Source organism: Vanessa atalanta, chromosome 2, assembly GCF_905147765.1.
Source record: "Vanessa atalanta chromosome 2, ilVanAtal1.2, whole genome shotgun sequence".
In the NCBI taxonomy this organism is placed as follows: Eukaryota; Metazoa; Arthropoda; class Insecta; order Lepidoptera; family Nymphalidae; genus Vanessa; species Vanessa atalanta.
In genome coordinates this window covers 2570957-2592476 of record NC_061872.1, presented here as the reverse complement: position 1 = coordinate 2592476, position 21520 = coordinate 2570957, and the positions used below count along the sequence as shown (strand labels likewise).

At 34.1% G+C, this 21520-nt stretch overlaps 1 protein-coding gene across 1 annotated transcript in view; it reads right to left on the bottom strand.

Annotated features, from left to right (window-relative positions):
- Window positions 1-5895: 5895 nt before the first annotated feature.
- LOC125068912 (diacylglycerol kinase eta) overlaps window positions 5896-21520 on the bottom strand; it is a 178804-nt gene continuing 163179 nt past the window's right edge. Inside the window, exons 7-22 of the mRNA XM_047678291.1 lie at window positions 16843-17048; window positions 15664-15860; window positions 14046-14191; window positions 13142-13253; window positions 12868-13055; window positions 12429-12510; window positions 12101-12214; window positions 11756-11874; window positions 9862-11304; window positions 9223-9642; window positions 8958-9132; window positions 8436-8665; window positions 8057-8177; window positions 7487-7639; window positions 7087-7209; window positions 5896-6290 (exon numbers count right to left, since the gene is read on the bottom strand). Of these exons, the coding sequence (XP_047534247.1) occupies window positions 6006-6290; window positions 7087-7209; window positions 7487-7639; window positions 8057-8177; window positions 8436-8665; window positions 8958-9132; window positions 9223-9642; window positions 9862-11304; window positions 11756-11874; window positions 12101-12214; window positions 12429-12510; window positions 12868-13055; window positions 13142-13253; window positions 14046-14191; window positions 15664-15860; window positions 16843-17048 (4114 nt within the window). The 3' untranslated portion in view covers window positions 5896-6005. The remainder of the gene's footprint in view (window positions 6291-7086; window positions 7210-7486; window positions 7640-8056; window positions 8178-8435; window positions 8666-8957; window positions 9133-9222; window positions 9643-9861; window positions 11305-11755; window positions 11875-12100; window positions 12215-12428; window positions 12511-12867; window positions 13056-13141; window positions 13254-14045; window positions 14192-15663; window positions 15861-16842; window positions 17049-21520) is intronic.

Sequence of the window (21520 nt, the reverse complement as noted above, 5' to 3'; positions counted from 1 at the left end):
AAATGTAGTTCTAATGAGTTTGTAGAGTGAAATTTACACATTGTACTGATACAGACGCAAAACCGTAGCCATAAACGATAACATTTATATTTAATATATATATAATGTTTTATTAATATGACAAAATATTCTGTATTTTCTATAATATAGGTTTTATATGGTATATGTAGGGTAATAAACACACGAATATGAGTAACAGTATAATTTATTGAATTCCCAAATATAAATATTGAGAGAAAAATACATAATAATTATTCAATTCAAAGTTGTATCAACATTCTCACGAGACAATTGTAATCGAGGCATAAACCTATTCAGAAAATATTCGTGCTATTCTATGCAATTATTTCGTTTAGAAGGATATTTAATCAATAAAAAGATAAGCAGAGTGTAAACCAGTCATAATCAAAGGCATTTTAATGAGATGTAAACGGAATTTATATTGGGTGTGACAAGTAAAAAAAGTTAAAAGAAGTTGTTTATTTCATATTTTTTACAGCTATTTGTATCCAAGATTTCGTTTACCAATAACGTCATTCTTGCGCGAGAAAAAAAATGTTCAGGAAGAAATAATATAATAATTAAATTCCTTCCTACCTTCTATACAAAATAATTACATATTACGTAGTTTTATTTTTAATATACAATAACAAGAGTAAGCTCTATTGAATTGGGGGATGTAATATATCGAACATTACCTAAATTTAAGATTGTTTGTATATCTTCAAAACTCATATTTTCTTTATCTTCAGGTAAACCGCCTTTTAAGAATGAGTAGAAAAGTGATTAAGATTAAAATTATATATATTTTATTTTTTATAGAAATTTTTTTTGTGATAAACAATATGTCTTAAATCCTGCTATTTTTCTAAAAAGGTCAATTGTAATCATCAGAATGAAATGTTTTAATACCTAAAACCTTTACTTTAACAGGTTGTCGTAAACGAAGGAATTGTGTTAATCTTGTTATTGTATTAATTAAAAAATAGAACAAAATGGTACATCATTATAACCATAAAATATGTAAACGTTGGTCGTACAAGTCATACCATACAATAGTCCAGTTATTACGTCGGAAAAAATGACATTTAAGTTGAAGTAAACAGGCAAGGTTGATTTTTAGATATTTTGTAGGAGTATTAGAAAAGCGTAACTTGAAATGTTCGACCAAGATTACCTTTGAGTTTTCTCTGACCCTCTTGAAAGAGGGGGTTAAAATTTGTTTTTTTTTCTTTGGCTATACCTCCGCTCTCCGCCATGAGAATTTTGATCGTATACCTTTTTGTCGCTTTTATGACGCTCTATAATTTATAATTTATATCTAAAAATCTAGGTCAATACATTCAAGTTAAGCTTTCCTGTCTCCCCTAAACAACACCTAAAAGTCTTCTCGGTTCACTTGCATTTTGAAATGTAATGACTGGACTATAAAACTTAAAATTATATTGAGCAGTACTAAATCAGCAAACTAAACACATAATTACATAAATTTATTACAACGATTAAAGTTATACATTTATCGATTAAGAATTTATTTTATGCTAAAAAAAATCGATATTATGCAGAAAAGATCGAAAGAAAATAGATTAAGACATAATTCTAATATATTACTAATTTTAATCAAAAAACATTTTGCTACACATCGACGAGGGTAAAGGTTAATATTTATCCAGAATAACTATCGAGAAGCAAAGAACAAAACGAGTAATTTACAGATTCAGTCTTATAATGAATTAATTATCAATAGATTAATAAAAATCGGGGCGTATAAATGCAGAAATATAGGCCTTTAAATTTATTATTTTAATAAATTGCCTAATTTTAATATCTAAATAAACAACTTGGATTACCAAGTGATATCATAAACTAATGTAACCTCAAATAAAAAAAAAAAAACATCAAATCAAAATAAATGAGATAATATTGGTTTCTTAGATTGGTCATTAGGTATTTTTAATTACTACTACTAAATATCAGACAAAAAATTTTGTGCATCGAGTATAAGTTTTGCTAATATATATAATAAGTTATTTTGAAAAAACACCTCGTGACATAATACAATAATTCAAAACACTATCAACTTCACAATCGGTTACAATGTCGAATATTGCTTATCGAAATATAAGTTAGATTAAATTATTATAACATTATAAAAATTACTTAACTTATTGATATGATATACTTAGAAGACGAAATTAAATACAACTGTTTTCTTGTTTCAATAACTGTATATAGATAAAAAATGACAGATTTAAAAGTCAGTTAAGGTTGACATATAAGTTCTTTTTAATAACCACACTAATAAAATAATGCATGAACATTCCAAGTTTTTAATGAAGTTTTAAGTAAGTATTTTTTAAACATAACAATCAACAATTTCACACCTCTCAACATAAAAATAAAATCTTGAGTATTATATAAACCAAGCACACATATAATCAATTCGTACTTACAATACACTAAATATTTAAACCTTAATATCATAAAATCACACAAAAGAATACGAGTAAAACAAATTGAGAAAATCGATTCAGAAAGAGTATTCGGTAGTAAATATGCGTTTCAAATTATCTTTTTATAAAGTAGTATATTTTATTATATTAAAATACGTCTAAGACTTCTAAGGCAATACAACCGTAAATAACGGTGGAGTAGGTTCACGATGAGTTATAATTATTTTATACGTTTCATTCAGAAGTTTAGGACCTAATATAAATGTTATATATAAATATAGTTAGACATACTTTTTTATTAACACACGACCACGTATAAATAGAAATAACTCGGATGTACATTTATAAAAACACCTATAAGGCAGATCCTTTAAGGAGGAGCGACCGCATCGGAAGAAAAAAACTAGGTTAACAAAAATTTTTCTATGTTCCAAATGTCAATTTGTTTTTTTTTTTTTCTTTTATTTAACCGATGCGGCCACATTACACCTAGATATAAACACGAGAGATCACATTTTATATAAAAGATTACTTTATAAAACGACATCAATACGTCGTAGGAATTTGAACAATAAAACGTAATGAAATTGCTTATTATTATTTAGAATATTAAATTGAGATTAAGACACCTACAAGTGATTGTCTAGATGTTACTATCAAAATGAATTCTATTTTAACAATAAAGTTACAGCTCTCCACAGAGGAATCGCGAGATGCGATTTTAAAATTACTCGTAATTTTTAATCGATTTTTATATCGATATTGATTATGTACATATGTACGTGTAATAATTATCGTACGTTCCATTTCATTATAAGTATTTAAGTGACCCAAGCCCTGAATCATAAAATCGGTTAAATTAAGTAGAAGTAAGAACTTTAAAGTCTTTCTTCTGGTGCCATTATAACAGTCCACACTATTTATTAAGCCAAATGTGCCCGGTGCTGAAGGGAAATTTGTGAGGAAACCTGCACGTGTTTGCTCTGCACTACAATGTACTTTAGACTATGTTCAAAACCTACTCCTCAAATAGTAGGGCATTTACGTTTTGTTAATTTACTATTAATTATATTCTTTTAAATAGGTTTCTTTACTATTTCGTCATTTGACATTTCGTACTTTTTTACAAATATTTTTTTTTTTAATTATTTTTTTTTTCAATTCGCTTTTATTCAACTTCTAATGAAATGGAAGTTAATTATATCAATTCGTCTATCGATGCCTAAACAGATTCAACATTTTCAAAGAAATTATCTTCTAGCTTAGCTAAAGAATACACGTGACTATTCGACTAACATAATTGTAATCGATAATTTGTTTGAAATAACTATATTGGTAAATTTTGGACTACATAGATTTTATAAACGCATATACGGCTAAGTGGCTATTAATAAAGAAGCTTAATTATTCTTCGTAGAGATATTACTAATACTTAGTAAATTAATGTTTTAGTAAAATTATTAATCGATGTGAAAACAACAACCAAATTATGACTGAAACAAGCCCTTAATTTACGGGAACGTTTAAAATAATTTATGACTGTTTTGAAGTATTTTTCCACAAAGATTTTTACGATATCGAATCGGAATTATTGAATAATATTGAGTACAATTATTTATTTCTTAAATTTTTGTAATTAAACTTGCACAGATTAAATATTTTTGAATCGATATGATGGAATATTTTTTAGTACTTTTTATTTTATTAAGGCAAATACTAATCATCATCTATCAATATTTCATGTATAACTGGAAAAGGCTATTTTTATCTATTTATTAAATTTGCAATTAAATTGTAAGTTACTAATATTTTTTTAATTCCTAAAGAATTACTAATTCGACTTGTACGCTATAATTCTATTTGGCTATTTGTCTATTTGTAAAAACTTGTTTAATTATTGAATTTGTGCTCTATGTAGGTGATAAACTTAAAAATTAAATCATGAACGCAGTTCTGGCAGCTTCATTTGCAATAACTATAAACACCATTTTAAACAATCTGAAAAAAAAATCACGAGAAGAATTCAACTTATATGTTTGAAGTAACGTAGAAGAATAGTGATAATATTGTTAGTTATAGTAGGTAAATTACCTAGTAAATTCGCCGTTCTGATCCCTATTTAAATCGATCACATTCGGTAAACGATTTTAGTTATATCTTAGCACAACTTCGAATTCGTTTTTTAAAAATCAACATCAGAAATATTGATCCATATTCTTTGTGTTTCCGTTTATAATAAAGTTTCTTTAGTGACCTTCGTGTGATTTTTACGCGCAAACTATCACGTTTACACTATTCTCATAAAAATTTTGGAAAATGGGTTGGTTCCAACTTACAGCCAACACAAACACTACGCTTGCTCATTGGTCAAATCTAGTAGCGTACGCTTCTCCGGCTTCCTTTACACAAACCGTAGAATCCTAGTTAATGTTTCCCTTTATTTACAATGACCAACCCCCGGGTGTAAGCAGTGTTCTGGCGATTTGATCTTCCCCAAAAAATACCTTTAAGCTTTTTAATACTTCTGGGGCGCCTCACCAATAGTCCAAGAGTGCCCATGATTGAATCTGACAATGACAAATAAATCTGGTACACATGAATAAGAAGTATGTTATTATGTTTGTGGGTTTTTCTCATTGATTTTTTTCTGCAGCTGAAACTCGATAGTTTGCGTTTAAAAATTTTACACCACGTCTGATAAAAATAATGTAATGGCACGTCTTTCTTTTGATAATGAAATACATTTTATATAAGAAAATATTTTACTTATATCAAAAGTTATGAGTTTTAAAATTAAATTTGTAAATCTAATTAAAGATTTCGTTGGTAGAGGAACTTAGCTCGGAAGAGGTAAAACTTCGATGTTTAACTATCTCAAATATTTCACCCCTTTAAAAAACAAAACTAAACGATAAACTTCGTTGAGATCGAAGAGTATTTGAAGATCGAATTTTAGCGCAACGTTTTTATATGTAACGTTTGACGCAAAATGATATTGCGAATGATTTTTTATATATATTAGACTAGATAATTCACGCAAATATTCAAAACGTAATTTATCAACGCTTTCGTCTTATTTTAAATGAAAATAATTCGGTTTCTTTAGGGTATATAGTAGGGATAGTGGTGACGACAGTACGATATATTAATTAAAGACACTAATTATAGTTATTGAAGTAGGTACCATTTTCAATCTTACCTATATTTTAATGGCGTTATCTATAAAGTTTAACTTTTAATATCTTTATATGAATTTAATTCAAATTATTGCTTGGTAATATGAATTGTCGAAATCTTTCGCACGAATGCAGAAATTTCGAGGATAATTGGTAGACTATCAATTAATTGGGGTACCGAACTGGACTTACACCGAGTACAAAACTGATTAAAGAACAGGAAAATCTCTAGCTATTCTTTCGAAATATTTATCGTGAAATATGACTTCTATTCAAATTCTAATACAGGACAGGATAGTTTTTAGATTTAGGTCCGAAAGAATAACTTTACACTCTCCTAGAGATGGCCATTCCCTTCAGAACGGCCACGTTTTCGTCACTGAAGCTCCTTGACCGCTTGCAAGATCCTCTTTACGTGACCAACTTTAGTGACGCCGAGATCCCGAAGATCCCGTCTCGCTAGAGACAAGAGTTCCCGACCAGTGATGTCATGCTTCGCAAACGCTTCGGAATACTCGCCAAGGTCGATCGTCTCGAGCCATGCCTGAACTTCCTTCACTCCCCAGGACCGTACTTGTGCAGCTGTCTGAGTTGACGTCGTTCCACCTTCGGAGATACTTCGACGGCTTCGCAGCCATTTGCTACTGGACTTCTTTGGAATCTATGAGGGGAGAGATGTAGGGTGGGTATAGTTGGTCAAATGTTGGGCAATATGGCGTAAAAGATAGTTCTAGTTTGGAGAATATAAGAATCGATAAATAGATATAATTTTACTTTTTATAGTCTTTAAAAAAAAGGATTTAAAAATATCGTTTAATGCCATCTAGTGATATTCTACGATATGTTTTTGGAATTATATGAGGTGACTGGAAAATGTGGGGACAATGACAAAATCAGCAGTCGTTTAATCTAATAACTGTAAATGTACTAAATAAAGATTGTACACAATCTTTAAATCTCGAATTTACATAAAATTTGTAAAAAAAATCAACAAATATAAAAATGTTTCAGCAATAAATCTCACTACGTAGATTGCCAAGGAATATTTTTTATTTATTGGAACATAAAAGTAAAAGTATTATTAAATTTACAATCACTTAACTAATATGGAAAATATAACTAAGTAAAAAGTTCAAACGCTATAAACGTATAATAAATTACGTTATCCTTAAATACGAATACGCGTTTAGAGATCAACAGACTTATCTGGTCTGTCGGGAGGTACGCTGTCATTAAACGTCTCTGTTAGGAACATTGAAAAAATAGACAATAAAATTTTATATGACAAATTATGTCACATGACATGGTCACAAAAAAAAAAATTATAAAAAAATCCTAAACTTTTAAATTATAGAAAAACATCAATAATTTTGCCATGGTATTATTAGTCGTAGTAATTTACACCACCGGTCCAGATAAGTTTGTGGCAGTTTAGATTCAATCAAAAACATGAGTACCTCTTCCGCCTGTATGTAGGCGAGTCCCTCTCGCAACACGCAGCGTGCGAGGTGCGCGCGCAGACCGCCCGCCGCGCCGCCGAGGTCGGCGCCACTGTCGAGCAGCTCGTGACAGCTCTCCACCTAGGTCGGGCTTTGATTAGTTCTGATAGGCATAAGAATATGCAACGCTTTCAGTGGCCGAAATTATCCAAGACAACGTAAATCTTTCCCAAGAACTATAGAATTCAGGTAATCGAAAAACGAGTTGGGAAAAGCTAAAACACCTAGCTAACGACAAACTAAAACAAATATACGTATACATTGATTTCTGTCTGATCGTCAATAGTATATTTTTTCTGTTATAATTTGATGCCTTTCGTTTTGCTCATGGTACTGCTGTGTAGCGCTATGTACCCACCAGCGTAGCGAGAAGCCTTCGGAGTTGAGGCGGTGGCAGCAGATGTCCGTCGGCGTCTTGCAGCGCGTCCGCCTGCGCCGCCACGCGCCGCGCTACCGTGAGCGCGCCGCACACGCGTCCCGGCGCACTTTCACTGATACACGCAAGCTTTACCTGCGATTAAACCAGAAACACACTGGTAGAATATAATTCCACACTCATCCTGGACAAATTCAGAATAAGATCAAATTTTTGACGAAAATAATTTAAATATTGCATAAGTTCTAGACCGATTAAGCATTAAGTTAAGTTCATAATTTATTTCGTGCTCTGCTGAAAGCACCGTGAGGTAACCTGCATGTGTCAAGATCGAGTTCTACCACATATATAACCATAAACATGCCATGGCCCAACTTAGTGAAATAAACTGTAAACTTAATCCTTGACAGAAGAGGTGAATGCCAAAAAACGAGACATTTACGGTCTACGGGTTACTAGAAAGAGACAAAGATGAAGTACACTAATAAAGGTCAACATATATTTATCAAAAAATCAATGTTAAGATTTGTTGATATGTCCGATGTGACTTACGTATTTGACGATAGTGTTGACGTCATCGAGGAGGATGAGTAAGTGAGCTGCTTCTGCGGGTGCCAGATCGCGTGTCGGAACAACGGCGTGTGCTTTCTGTTGTTGTTTTTCATCCCAAGCTCTGTATGGGAACATTTTATAGTTAAATTGTTTTTTTATTAAATTACCAGAATATCAAATATTGGTTAAAATGAAAAAAAGCTAAAACAAGCAGATTACATTTTTATGTAACAATTAAAAATATGTGATCATAATATTTTTAAAATTATAGTTCATTCAATTTGTCTCAACATGTGTGTGAAAATCCAAATTATTCGAAAGTCAAAGGAAATTGAATCTGTAACTTAAAGCATACAGAATCTCTTTAGTCTCTACTGACCTTAGACTGGTCTCGAGGGCACGCGAGCGACAGAGCATCTGCGCTCTGTTTTTGTGAATGATGCGCACACAGCCGGGCGGCTGCAGCCACGCCTCTCCGTCCACCTGCACGGGCACGCCCTCCTCGCCCAGGATGTTGATCTGCACGGCGCGACACTGCGCGATGCGATGCTTCTGCAGGTTAATGAGGCGCGACGCTGCCATCTGCGCGGATCCAAATACCGCTACTACCTAAAGAATAGCGGCATATTTGAGTTACAGATGTTAATTGTAGTGACCTTATTCCATGCTTTTTAATTATAATTTCCTTTAACTTGTAAGCAATCAGTACCGTAAATTATTACAGATAAACCTATGACAACATATGAAGTGATTACTGGAAAGTTGACGTTAAGCCCAATTAGGTTGTCAATTAAATAACTATTAAAAGTACTAGTTCTTCACTCCACATCAATTATAAAAACAAAATATATTACTTTCTTTTTCATTCTCATTGTTTGTATTATGTGATAAGACAACTTACTTCGAGTATCCGGTCATCGAATGACGGAGCAAGAAATAAGTCATCCCCTCTCGTTCCTCCCCAGAAGTTAGTTCCTCCCATGAACGATGGTATATTTAAAACGACAATTCCCTGAAGTTCGGGAAGGGGTATTCTTTGTCCGTCGCATTCGAGTTGCACACGCTGACCGAGATGTCTAAAAATTTTTTAATTAAATTTAAAAAAAAATCTTAAATTTTTTTTTAAAATAAGGCCTTTAAATGCATAAGTGTAAAAGGCATTTTACCTGTACGTCCTATTCACCCATTCCTTAGACCCAAGAACACCATACCACATATAATTCCTTGCCCTTGATCTACATTTCTCTGGATGTTCTTCTCTTTTATTGTGAAAGTCCAGTGTGATTTTAGCGTCAATTCCAATACCAAAGTAATTATTCATCACAGCACGCTCATAAAAACCTTCTAGAAGCGTCTCGTCTGGATCCATCAGTGGGCTTACTGCTGCACATAGTGCATCTGCATTAGCTAAAAGACACTGACTGATGAAGCCTTGTGTAACGTGCGGCCACGCTGGCAGCTGCACAAGTGGGTTGATGATTGGCAACTTTTTGGCTTTCTCACTAGAATCTGATTTGTTGTTGCTACTACTGCCCCCAATGGTACCGCCTTCTCCCCATATCGAAGATACTGATGTTGATAGCCTGCTTTATGAAAATAGTATTAGGTACACAACTAATGTACTGAGAATAGTTTTGTTTCAAATATGTATTTATCTTAATATGTTGGTATGTATATGTAAATATCGTACAAAGTGTACGCATTACATTTAATGTTCTAATCAGATTGGTATTTTATAGAAGTTTTGTTATTTTAATTAATAAGATTTTGTGTTTGACAAATGAATGATATGGGTAATAACTTACTTATCCGCCTCTCCTGGTTTAAAAAGGCTTCCGCATGATATCCTTCTCGTTGCGGCCGGAGAGCAACTTAAAAATTGACCGTATTCTGGATCAGATCCTAAAAGTTTCGGATTATCGGACTGTCGTCTTTCTCTCTCTCTGAGATTTGGCTCTGGCGAGTAAACACTTAGTGTGTCTGTTCCTTGATCGAATATGTCACTTAGAACTGAGGCCATACGACTTTGGCAGTTCTTCATGCTTTTATCCTCACTATGTGACGGTGATGGGGGCTCAACCACAACGCTTACTTGAGGGAAAGGGGGCATTTGTTCTTCTGGATCTGGTTTTTTGTGGATAACTTTTTGTGGAACTCTGGGTGGAATTTTGGGTGGAATTTTGGGTGGACTTTGTGGGTTCGGAGTCTCATTACCCTTTGAAAGTTCTTCTGTCGTTTTAGGCAAGAGGTGTTTTGATTCATCTGTTATTCTTTTTTTCATACTCTTTCTCATTTGCTTTCGAAAAGACTTTCTTGCTATATCACTTCCTTCTTCGAATTGCGCTAAACTACAATACTTTATTTGATCTTCATTTTTAGTAGCATTCTCTATGTAAAAAACTCTGTTTTCGTAACCAAATTTCTCCACTTCGGCCTCCACTGGTTTTTTGATTTTGGATATGTATTTTTTGCTTTCATTTTTCTTTTCCAAGCTAGGGTGTCTACTATCCATAGGTATATCAGAAACCGTATCTGATGTGAACAAGGTGGTATCATCGGTGTACGTTTCATTTTCTCCATTTTTCCCCATCATAGCTAAAAGTACTTCTTGGCCGAGCATCGAACTTATATCATCCATAATAGACTCACCATGTAATGTTTCCGAATTCATATACGTAGTTTCTGAAACTTCTGGCGAATCGATGTGACCTATACCACATCCTTCTTCTACTTCACCCGGCTTACTATCCATGATTTCCGACATTAAACTAAAATCATCGCTAATGTTGGACCCCTCTGAACTGGTCGCATCTATTTCCAAGTCTATACTAGAAAGTTTTCTTACAGGCGTGCAGTCACCGCTCTCTGGCGCCGCTCTCTCACATATATCTTGGAAGTGAACGTCGTCGGTATACGGCTTGTCGATATCTATTATAGTCAATTGGTCCGATTCATAAGTTTCTCCCTGTATTAACGAATCGCGCTTATCACTATCATCTGAGATAACTAAATTAGGTATGGTAAGACTACTGCTATTAAAAGTGCCACTAGTACGATCTAAGTCAGGCCTTAAGAGATTTTTGCACGAGCTGGTATCACAGGATGACAGGATCGAAGGCGAATGTCGGTCCTGAGGCGAAATGGAGCTCGTCTTGCTGCGGTCACGCTTATCGACATCTAAATTATCTGAATGCTCTGGTGGGTTTGAACTTATTAATTTTGCTATATCTTCATCTACGTCTGGAATGCTGTAAAAAAAAATAATATAATTAATGATTTTATTTTTAGTTTTGAAGTACGCGGTAATGATAAAATTGATATGTTGATAAGGAGTCACTGTCATCGCTGTGGCTGTGGCTGTGCTACAAATATTAATATTTTCATGTAATACCAATATGCTTCTACGGAATTAAGAATATGCCCTTTTATGCCTATAATTTTCATTAAATAACTTATCATTTTATCCTAATCATACTGATAAATACGGTGTTATAGTGGGTAATCCACCCATGATAGGCTTGAACCCCGTACCTAACACCAACTTTCTCAAGTTGCACCATGTTTTAATTAGGGTTAAGGTACGAAGGTACGTATTAAATCTAAAAGATAAAATTCGTTCAATTTATAATACCGTATAATGGAAGGCGATAAGTAATAGTACTATATTTTTATTTTAAATACCTAATTATAACTACTAACTTTTCAGGTTGCATGGAGGCAGCTGAGACGGCGGAGCCGGCTGAGGATCGGCGGCTGTCGGCGAAGGCGCGCGGCACGGGCAGCGCGCCGCTCTCCGCACTCGCGTCCTGCGACACACCCTGGCGATAAGGCAATATTAATGAGCGGTTGATGTACATAAATAACTTCAATAGCTCGGTGAATACAGTATTTACTCTAAACGTGCTAAGGACATTTGAAAAAAAAATGTAACTAGAAATCACAGATATTTTACTTTTTTAATACTTGATTCAACTCGTAAGATTTATAGTTCCAAAATCTACATTAAGATATTTTATTAATAAGTTTGAACCACCGTCAACCTACCTGTGGGTAGATCATTACGAGGGTGCGTACGAGCGAGTGCAGCGCGCGCCGCACGCTGTCGGCGCGGCCGGCCAGCGAGCAGCCGCGCGCCGCCGCCGCCCAGTTCAGCTGCTCCTGAGATACACGTGTTTTTGAGGTGATCGATGATAGTTTTCTATTTACTAGTATGGTTTGTTGAGCACACGACATTTCAACGATGTTAGACGTAGTTTTGTTTGAAAAATGATTGATTTAAAACTTTATTTTCATGAATGTTTTGTCTTTACTTAAAATTTAAACTAAATAGGTACTTTCGTATGTCGTGCTAATTGTATCAATCGGTACCTACCTTTTCAGTCTTTTCGATGCTGCCCTTTTCGGCTGGTTGTGTTTCTGTTTCGCTATCACTGGTGTCCATTGGCTCCCAAGATCTATATATATGAAAATAATGAAATAAAACAAATAATTTTAAATATATTTTTTGATTTAATGGAGTACAACGAATAAAGATTGGGAGTATTCCAATTGGGCTTGCTAGCTGGTTGAAAATCTAGTTGCAAGATATGATCCATACCTTCATTCTAAGGTCAAATTAACTAAAGGCTCGGATTTTTCCATTTTGCATTTTGGCAAGGGTATGTATATTTGTTGGTAATATTTTACTTATAGACAGTGAATTCCCCCCCTTAATTATTAAATTAAGGATAAATAAGTATTGTCAAGGACACAATATATGTATGTAGCATTATTTTTAGATTTACACAGTAAGTGAGTTATCGATCACTTACTCGCAGCGTGCGTGATCGTGAGCGAGATGCGTCCGCGCATGTAGCAACAGCGACAAGGCGCGGCGTAGGCGGTGAGCCGCACGCGCAGCCCCGCCCCCCGCGCGCTCCCCCACCGCGGCCAACTGCGCACAGCCCGAACGAAGTGCCGCACGAGCATTACTCGTCTCACCTTCACCACACTCGCCAGCCTAAACGTTCATTACTCATATTTGTAATAAATGTTATAAATGCTGTTAATATTATATATTATACACATTTGTATAATTCGAATTACCTGTACGATTTCTTGTAGATTTCTTAAAAGCGAACTTTCTTCCAGCAAATCAGGTGGAGCCGGCGGTGGCGGTGGAACTGACAGTGCACGCTCGAACGTCATTATGGACCATCTAAATATAAATGATACATTTTTTTTAAATAATATCTTTCAATTGTTTTTTTAAATAAATGAAAATACTAAACATTCATCCTTATTACAATTTTGTTAGGCAGACAAATAAGACCTTATTTTTTCAAAGCTGGTCATTTTGTCAGAGGTTTCTTCTTCCTTTAACAGTTTTCGTCATTATGTTTTCCATCATTATCAATATATAAATTAAAAAACGAATTGATTTCTTTCAATAATTTTAGGTTGTGGCCTTAGTTTAAAAAAATCAATGCTTTTAATAAAACAATATTCATTTCAGGCATTTTTATTGCTAATGGAATAAAGGCACTCTTTTTATCAAGCGTAGAAGAATATTTAATAGACTAGTTGACAGAATATTTAAGCAATGCCAAGCATTAGCTTAGACATGAGCTTGTCGAATATTATATAATATAGAATTATTTTTAATAAAATTAATATGATGATTTACATGAATCTCTTGTACAGAACATCGGATTTTGAGAGGAAAAAGACAAATTCCATTATTGAATCGTCATTTTAAAAGATTATGAGAGAATCTTGTATCTTTGTGGTAGAGCTTTGTGCAAGCCTGTCTGGGTAGTTGTGTTCCGGTTTAATGCATTAGTGAGCCAATGTTACGACATGCACAGGGAACTTAGCTTCCAAGGTTGATGGCTCATTTGTGATGTAAGGAATAATTAAAATTTCTTACGGCGCCTATGTCTACGGGCAGTGATGACCACCTACCATCAGGTAATTTCATAAAAAAAAGAAACACCATACTCGTCCTCACCTGTCAAGCATTTTGGTGGAAGCTCGCTCGTATCTTTCCAACAATTGCTGAAGATTTGCAGCATCGTCACAGGAAGCGCCCCAGCCTAGTACCCGCGCTAGATCGTTACCCGTACCCAGGGGCAGAACGGCTGTTTGCACCTGTCGCTAAAACAATTAATTATCAATTACATTATAAAATTAATAAATATATATGTTATCTTTTATATTTATTACGTGTTCCTAGATATAATTTCTAATTATTATTATATGTATTTGGAACAAGGTTCTTTTACGCGGCTTAGAGCGAAAGTCAAAGTCAGAGTCAAAAATCTTTATTCAATATAGAAGTGTATACACTTGCTTATTGATTGTCAAAAATCTACCACCGGTTCGGAATTTAGCACCTCAGACCTGAGAAGAACCGGCGAAAGAAACTCAGCGGGATATATTTTTTTATTTTTTTTTTTACCATTTTCCGTGTACAATGAAAATTATATTTTAGTTATTTGAAACAGCCTGGAGGCGATCATTTCATTCCCAAGGTGTGCAGTCAACTAAAAAGTCATTAGTGTTGTAATATCCTTTAGCACACAAACGCTCTTTAACGATTCTTTTAAATTTTATAATTGAATAATTTTGAACGTTTTCTGGGATCCTGTTGTAAAAACGTATACATTGCCCCAAAAAAGAGTTACTAACCCTGTGTAATCGGGTACTTGGAGTAACAAGTTTATTCTTGTTCCTAGTGTTAACAGAATGTACGTCACAATTTCTGGGAAAATCATTTATGTTTTTGCGTACATACATAACATTATCAAAAACAAATTGAGAAGCGACAGTCATTATTTTAATTTCTTTAAATTTACCTCTTAACGAATCTTTTGGGCCCAGGTTATAAATTGCACGAATAGCCCTCTTCTGCAGTACAAAAATAGTATTAATGTCAGCTGCATTACCCCAGAGTAGGATGCCATACGACATTATACTATGGAAATAACTGAAGTACACAAGGCGAGCGGTATCCACATCAGTCAAAAGTCTAATTTTTTTTACCGCATAGGCTGCAGAGCTGAGTCTATTCGCCAATTTATTTATATGGGGGCCCCATTGGAGCTTAGAGTCTATTGTCATACCAAGGAACTCTGTTGATTCTAAAACATCTAATGCTTCCCCGTTTAAACGTACACTCGTTTTGACACATCTTACATTGGGAGTAGTGAATTTAATACATTTAGTCTTTTTACTATTTAACATTAAATTATTAACACTAAACCAATTTACTATTTCAGAGAGAGTATCACGTTAGGAAAACGCGTAGCCTCCAGGCGGCGTTCCCCTCCTCTTGTATCAATCTTATTCATCTTCTTATCGTTCAATTATTCTCAAACGTTGTTAATTAATTTAATTGTGTCTGTTATTCAATACATAATATACAGCATAAGCAACTTCGTTCCAACCGGGTTTCCCATGACACCTCTCGTTTATTTATAATTAAATTTTATAATGGCTTTTATATATAGTATTAATATCTCTTAAACGATAATCGTACTCTGTTATAAACCGAATTTTAGGCTGAGTTCGCGAATGAGATACATATTGACATTGAGTTGAAAGAATCATTAAATCTTACAACTTACATGCATATCCAGCTTGTCTACTTCCTGCAGTACCCAGCCTACGGAACCATCACCGCTACAGACTAGCACTCTCAATGGCGCGAAGTGTCTAAACAGCCGGAGTCCAAGGCGAGGACCCGCTCCACTCAGTTCAAACACTTGAGCAGGATTTAGAAGCTGTTTGAAGCGACGGAGGAACTTAATGCCCTGATTGTCGCCTGTAAAAAATAATTATAGTTTCACATTGATTTATTGGTAAAATAATATTAATGAAGAAAAGGACTTTAGAAATATAACTTGGGATATTTGAATACCTAAATTTTTCGTCATTATCTAAATTAACTCATGAGAATGTGTTAAGAACGCTACACTTTTTTTACCTTAATTAAAGTTTTATAATATTTAGAGATTATATTTTACATTTTTGTTTATATAAACGTGTTATTTTAAATGTTGGAGTTTTCAAAAAACATTTCGGACTTCATATTTTTAAATTTAAAAAATGAATAAAAACAATTTAACTTATACAATTGTATGTCGTATTTATATCGGCTTCAGAACGGAATACGCGTGCCAAAATTCAAATTATTCGAAAATTCACATTCCAATAAATAATAATTGAATTGCGACATTCTGTTTCACTCGTTGCTACGGCATCAATTAGTACGAGATTATATTGACGCGCGAAATAAAATATATTAATTTGTTTCGATAGTGTTACATGGTACTTATAAACGTTTTTAATTTATACTGAGGTAGGCGAACAAATGTTGATGACACCTTGTTTTAAAAGATCACCTTTGTAACAGACCCTGGTATTATATGAAATTCTAGCTGTGACTGCGGATTTATTCACATCTATTTTAGTTTGTAACTGTAAGAGTTTTATTGTTACTGAAATAAAATAAAATGTTATTGCTGGATAATCGGTTCAACGTATTTAGATTTTATATATTAAATAAACAATATTTACTCATAATAATATCATGTACAACTCAGCCGCGAGGTCCACGCTAAAATAACATTGGATTTTCATACAAACTTCCAACCCCCATCTTATCCCCTTAGGGGTGGAGTATAAGTAACATATACCTACAGGTATAAGGGTGATAACCATTCCAGCTGACCAACACAAAATCCTACCACGGAACAAACAGGTTATATAAATAAAGTAATAAATAACTTCAAAACCAAACTCACCAGACCGAGAATTGACGAAGACGATTAGCGGTGACGCATTCGGTGGTCTATCCGGCAGCCATCCGTCGTCTGGTCCTACAGAGTGCAGACGTGTCGGAGGCACGACAGACGCTCGCGCCGGTCCGAGCGAACAACTTGCCCGCCAGCTAGGTCGACAGCTCGCGTGTACACATTTTCGACACCAAATGCAGCGAAAATCTTGAAGCCTGATATAACATCAGATTATTTCACACCGGCACTAAAATTAGAACAACATCTCTGCAATTATTTAAAACGCAATTAATGTTCATTTGCAAGCGGTTTGTATTTGTAAAAGAAGACAAACATCTTTTTTATAAGTGTTTACTTGTAATTAACTTTTATTATTTATATTTATTTCATTGCTTTCTAAACAAAAAAAAATAATGTCGTTAAAAAAAATAATTATTTTAGATTATGTATATTTTTATTTTATTTTATTTTCAATAAGACAACCAACAGTAGATACAATATCACATCAGAATAAAAAAAAACTAACATTTTAAAATTATCTTAATGGCAAATGCTTTACTATTTACAGGCAGTCTCACCATGTACGCTCACATTGTACAATATGTATTAAAAAATTTAATTAAACATAATCAATGTTTAGAAATAAGAATTATAATACATTTTTTTAACTGTTATATAATAAATAATAATCAATAAAACCAATTAAATAATTAGATATGCCATAATAATAGAAATGACCATAAATAAAATTCATTATTTTTCAATTAAACTGAGCGGCTATATTAGAAATTTGTCGAAATATCCAAAGATACGATATACATATATATATACGAGTATATACGGTTGGGTACGTTACTTGGTACTTTTACGTTGCAATATAAAATAAAACCTCATGGGATTTGTTCGAAATAAGCAGGAATTTCATGGAACATTACGCGGAAGCATTTCAGTTGCAACAAATGTAACAAGAGATATCAAGAAAAATTGCGACCTGAATCGCAATCCGCAACGTCGCGTACATTCAGTTGAATCGCCAAGAAATATATTCTAAAAGTTTTAAGAGCAATAAATATTCGTTTTATGAAATAAAATGCAATTTATTAATTTTTTCGTATAATTTTCGCATTTCAAGTTGCACGAAATGGAATTCTGTCAGGAATATAGTAAATAATAAAATAACTCTTGAACTACGATGAATTAAATAAAAGCGAGCAAGTTCGCCGAGATGGCCCAGTGGCTAGAACGCGTGCATCTGAACCGATGATTTCGGGTTCAAGCCCAGGCAGGCACCACTGAAATTTCATGTGCTTAATTTGTGTTTATAATTCATCTCGTGCTCGGCGGTGAAGGAAAACATCGTGAGGAAAACTGCATGTGTCTAATTTCAACGAAATTCTGCCACATGTGTATTCCGCCAACCCGCATTGGAGCAGCGTGGTGGAATATGCTCCAAAACCTTCTCCTCAAAGGGAGAGGAGGCCTTTATCCCAGCAGTGGGACATTTAAGGGCTGCTAATGCTAAAAAAAAATTGAGCAAGTTCGAGTCGGACTCGCGCACTGAGGGTTTCGTACAAACACACAACACTAAAAGATACACCGATATAACGGGAAAATTATTTTTTAAGATTTTTCCTTTCACTTGCGCTACAAGGTTTTCAAGTTTGCTCTTTGTCAAATTATGTGATTTTCTATTTTAATGTCAATAGATACGTTGACATATTTCAGATTTCGACTTCGTTTGCGAATTATTGGGAAATGCGACATAAACGGCCAATACTTTGATTGCGTAGATTTAAAAGTTTGATTTTTTAACAGCTCCTAGTCACCATTACACTTCTACGCTTTACTATGAAAAAGGGTCTTGACGGACAGACAGGCAGAAAGACGGACATGACGAAAGAGTTCCTTTTTCCATTAGAGATACGGAACCTTACAACGACGATATTTTTAAGTTATCATCGATTCGTGTCATTCACCAAATAGACAATCCAACAAAACCAATTATTTCAGAACATTTCCTGTATTAGTATAAACTTTAACAATATAATATATTATAAGTGTACTGTAGCTGTAGCAAATTGCCAGTTAGCAGTGAGTTATATGTGTGGCATCATAAGCGATATAGAGCCAGGTAGTAAAATAGTACCACAGATACTATATGTTTAAATTGTAACTAAATATCTAATTATTTCTCAATAAATGATTGAAAAAACTTTGTTTTTGATTAAATAAACATGGATGTGGAGCTAATACTTCTTCACTTTCAGGCAGGATATATCATATATTAAATTGTATTTAACTAACATAACTTTGACTTACTTGGTGGTAGGGCTTTGTGCAAGCCCGTCTGGGTAGGTACCACCCACTCATCAGATATTCTACCGCTAAATAACAGTACACTGTATTGTTGTTTTCCGGTTAGAAGGGTGAGTGAGCCAGTGTAATCACAGGCACAAGGGACATAACATCTTAGTTCCCAAGGTTGGTGGCGCATAGGTGATGTAAGGAATGGTTAATATTTCTTATAGCGGCTTTGTCTATGGGCGGTGGTGACCACTTACCATCGGGTGGCCCATATGCTCGTCCGCCAACCAATGCCATAAAAAAAAAAAAATCTTTCTTTTAAATGTTCAATTATTGACTTTCTTGCCGGTTCTTGTCACTAAAATCTAAATATACAATAAAGTATGTACACATTTTATTTTTATAAATTTTGCGGTCTCATCCGCTTTAAGTTTAGACTGTTTACATGACAACGTTAATTTCATTAATTATATCAAATATTTTCATTTTCACGATATAAAATAAATGATTATTTTAATATTCTTTTGTTTTTTTTTTTTTTTTATAATTCTTTTTGTATAATATATATTCATACATACTGGGATTATAAAATTTCCAGCAACGTGGTTCGATATAGTCGTATGTTATGTAACTAAGACCTCTTCGCTTCGAGGCGCCGCGCCGAGTCGGTGATTAAGATTAAGATGGATTTAGAGCTACCAGCGTTGGAAAGCCAACGAGAATATACCCGTGTCGTACAATGTCGTTTTAATATATTATTAATAAGTTTGTAAAATATCAGGCATTAAATATTTAGACAACGAAATTACTTAAATTGAGTGTATTAATGGCCTATTAAAAAAAAAATTACGCGGCTAACTTAAGTACACTGGTTCTTATAGTCACCAGCACCAAAGTTTTGTTTATTATTTCAGCTCAATTAGTTGGGCTGAACTAAAATTCACTGCCAAGCTTGGACCCAATTTATTACACAAAACGGATGATGCTTATAAAACCTTGTCATATTATGTGATGTCGTCATCGATCGTTAATTAATAGCGGTAAAATTTTCACGTTTATATAAAACCAATAAACGCCCAACACGCAAAAGAGTTTGAAAAAGCGTTCCAGTGTTCGTCATCGAACGTTGACGTGTGAAAAGGAAATTTAATGGAAATTGCCAATAGTTGCGGGATAGGTTTTTTGCACGCTTTGTAATTGATTGATGTAGCCACGTGCCGATGGAAATACATTAATGCCTTCACACAACGACACGTACTGCTAACGAAACATACTATCAATGGACAAATATTTTCTCTTTATTTTTTTTCTTTTTTCTTCTTTATGTTCCGTATTCGATTTTAATTCGAGTTTGAAAGTGGCACCGATAGCTGAGAAGTTATGTTGAAGCTGGCTGGCATGGTATGGGAATGTTATGCCGAGGAATGAGGACCATGTTGTGAGGAAGGTCTTGAGCATGGACGTGGATGGATATAGAGGAAGGGGACGACCAAAGAAATGATGGATGTGTGAAAGACGATATGGCTGGAAAGAATGTTAGTTGTGAGATGACGTCAGACAAAGAAGACATGCTGCGCTGACCCCAAATAAAATTTGGATAAGGGCAGGAGGATGATGATGATTCGATTTTGTTTTTACTAACTAATAATTGCAATTGCTTAAATTTTACGGTTATTAGCTAATAAGTCCTCATATATAAACGAAAACTACCTTTACTAATAAATGGGGATGGGTTTCTTTTGTAATACCTAAATGAAAATACTAGTAGGTAAACCAGTATGAGTAAAATTTATACCAGAAAACGGACCGCGTTCCAAAGAAGAGTTAAGTACACACTATTGTTACGTATAAGTAGTTGCGCTTCGAAGTTTCGCGCGCATTAAATTCAAACTATAAGCGTGAAAAGCGTTATTTTAATGTCCTTCTATTGTATGTTTAATGTAATATTTTGAAAATAGAATACGTTCTATTTGAAAAGAAGGTTTTTTTTTAATTCTCGCTATTGACCGGATATATAGATAGAAAATAGTTTGTTAAGTCGAGATGTAATCGACGATGTCGCGAGGAAATCTATTAAATTTCGATTCACAATTTTAAAGGTCCTGGAAATACAAGTTCTGGAAACGAATTCCACAACTTAGCTCTGGATTATGACGCTATTTGCAAAGCGCTTGTTTCTGATCTTATCTATGACTATATCTATCTTATAAGATAAAATCTAATACGTAACCACGACAAGGAGTGCCCATTTTGCCACATTACATTTACATTAACAGCCTGATTCCCACTGCTGGGCTAAGGCTTCCTCTCCCTTTGAAGAGAAGGTTTGGAGTATATTCCACTACGCTGCTCCAATACGGGTTGGTGGAATACACATGTGGCA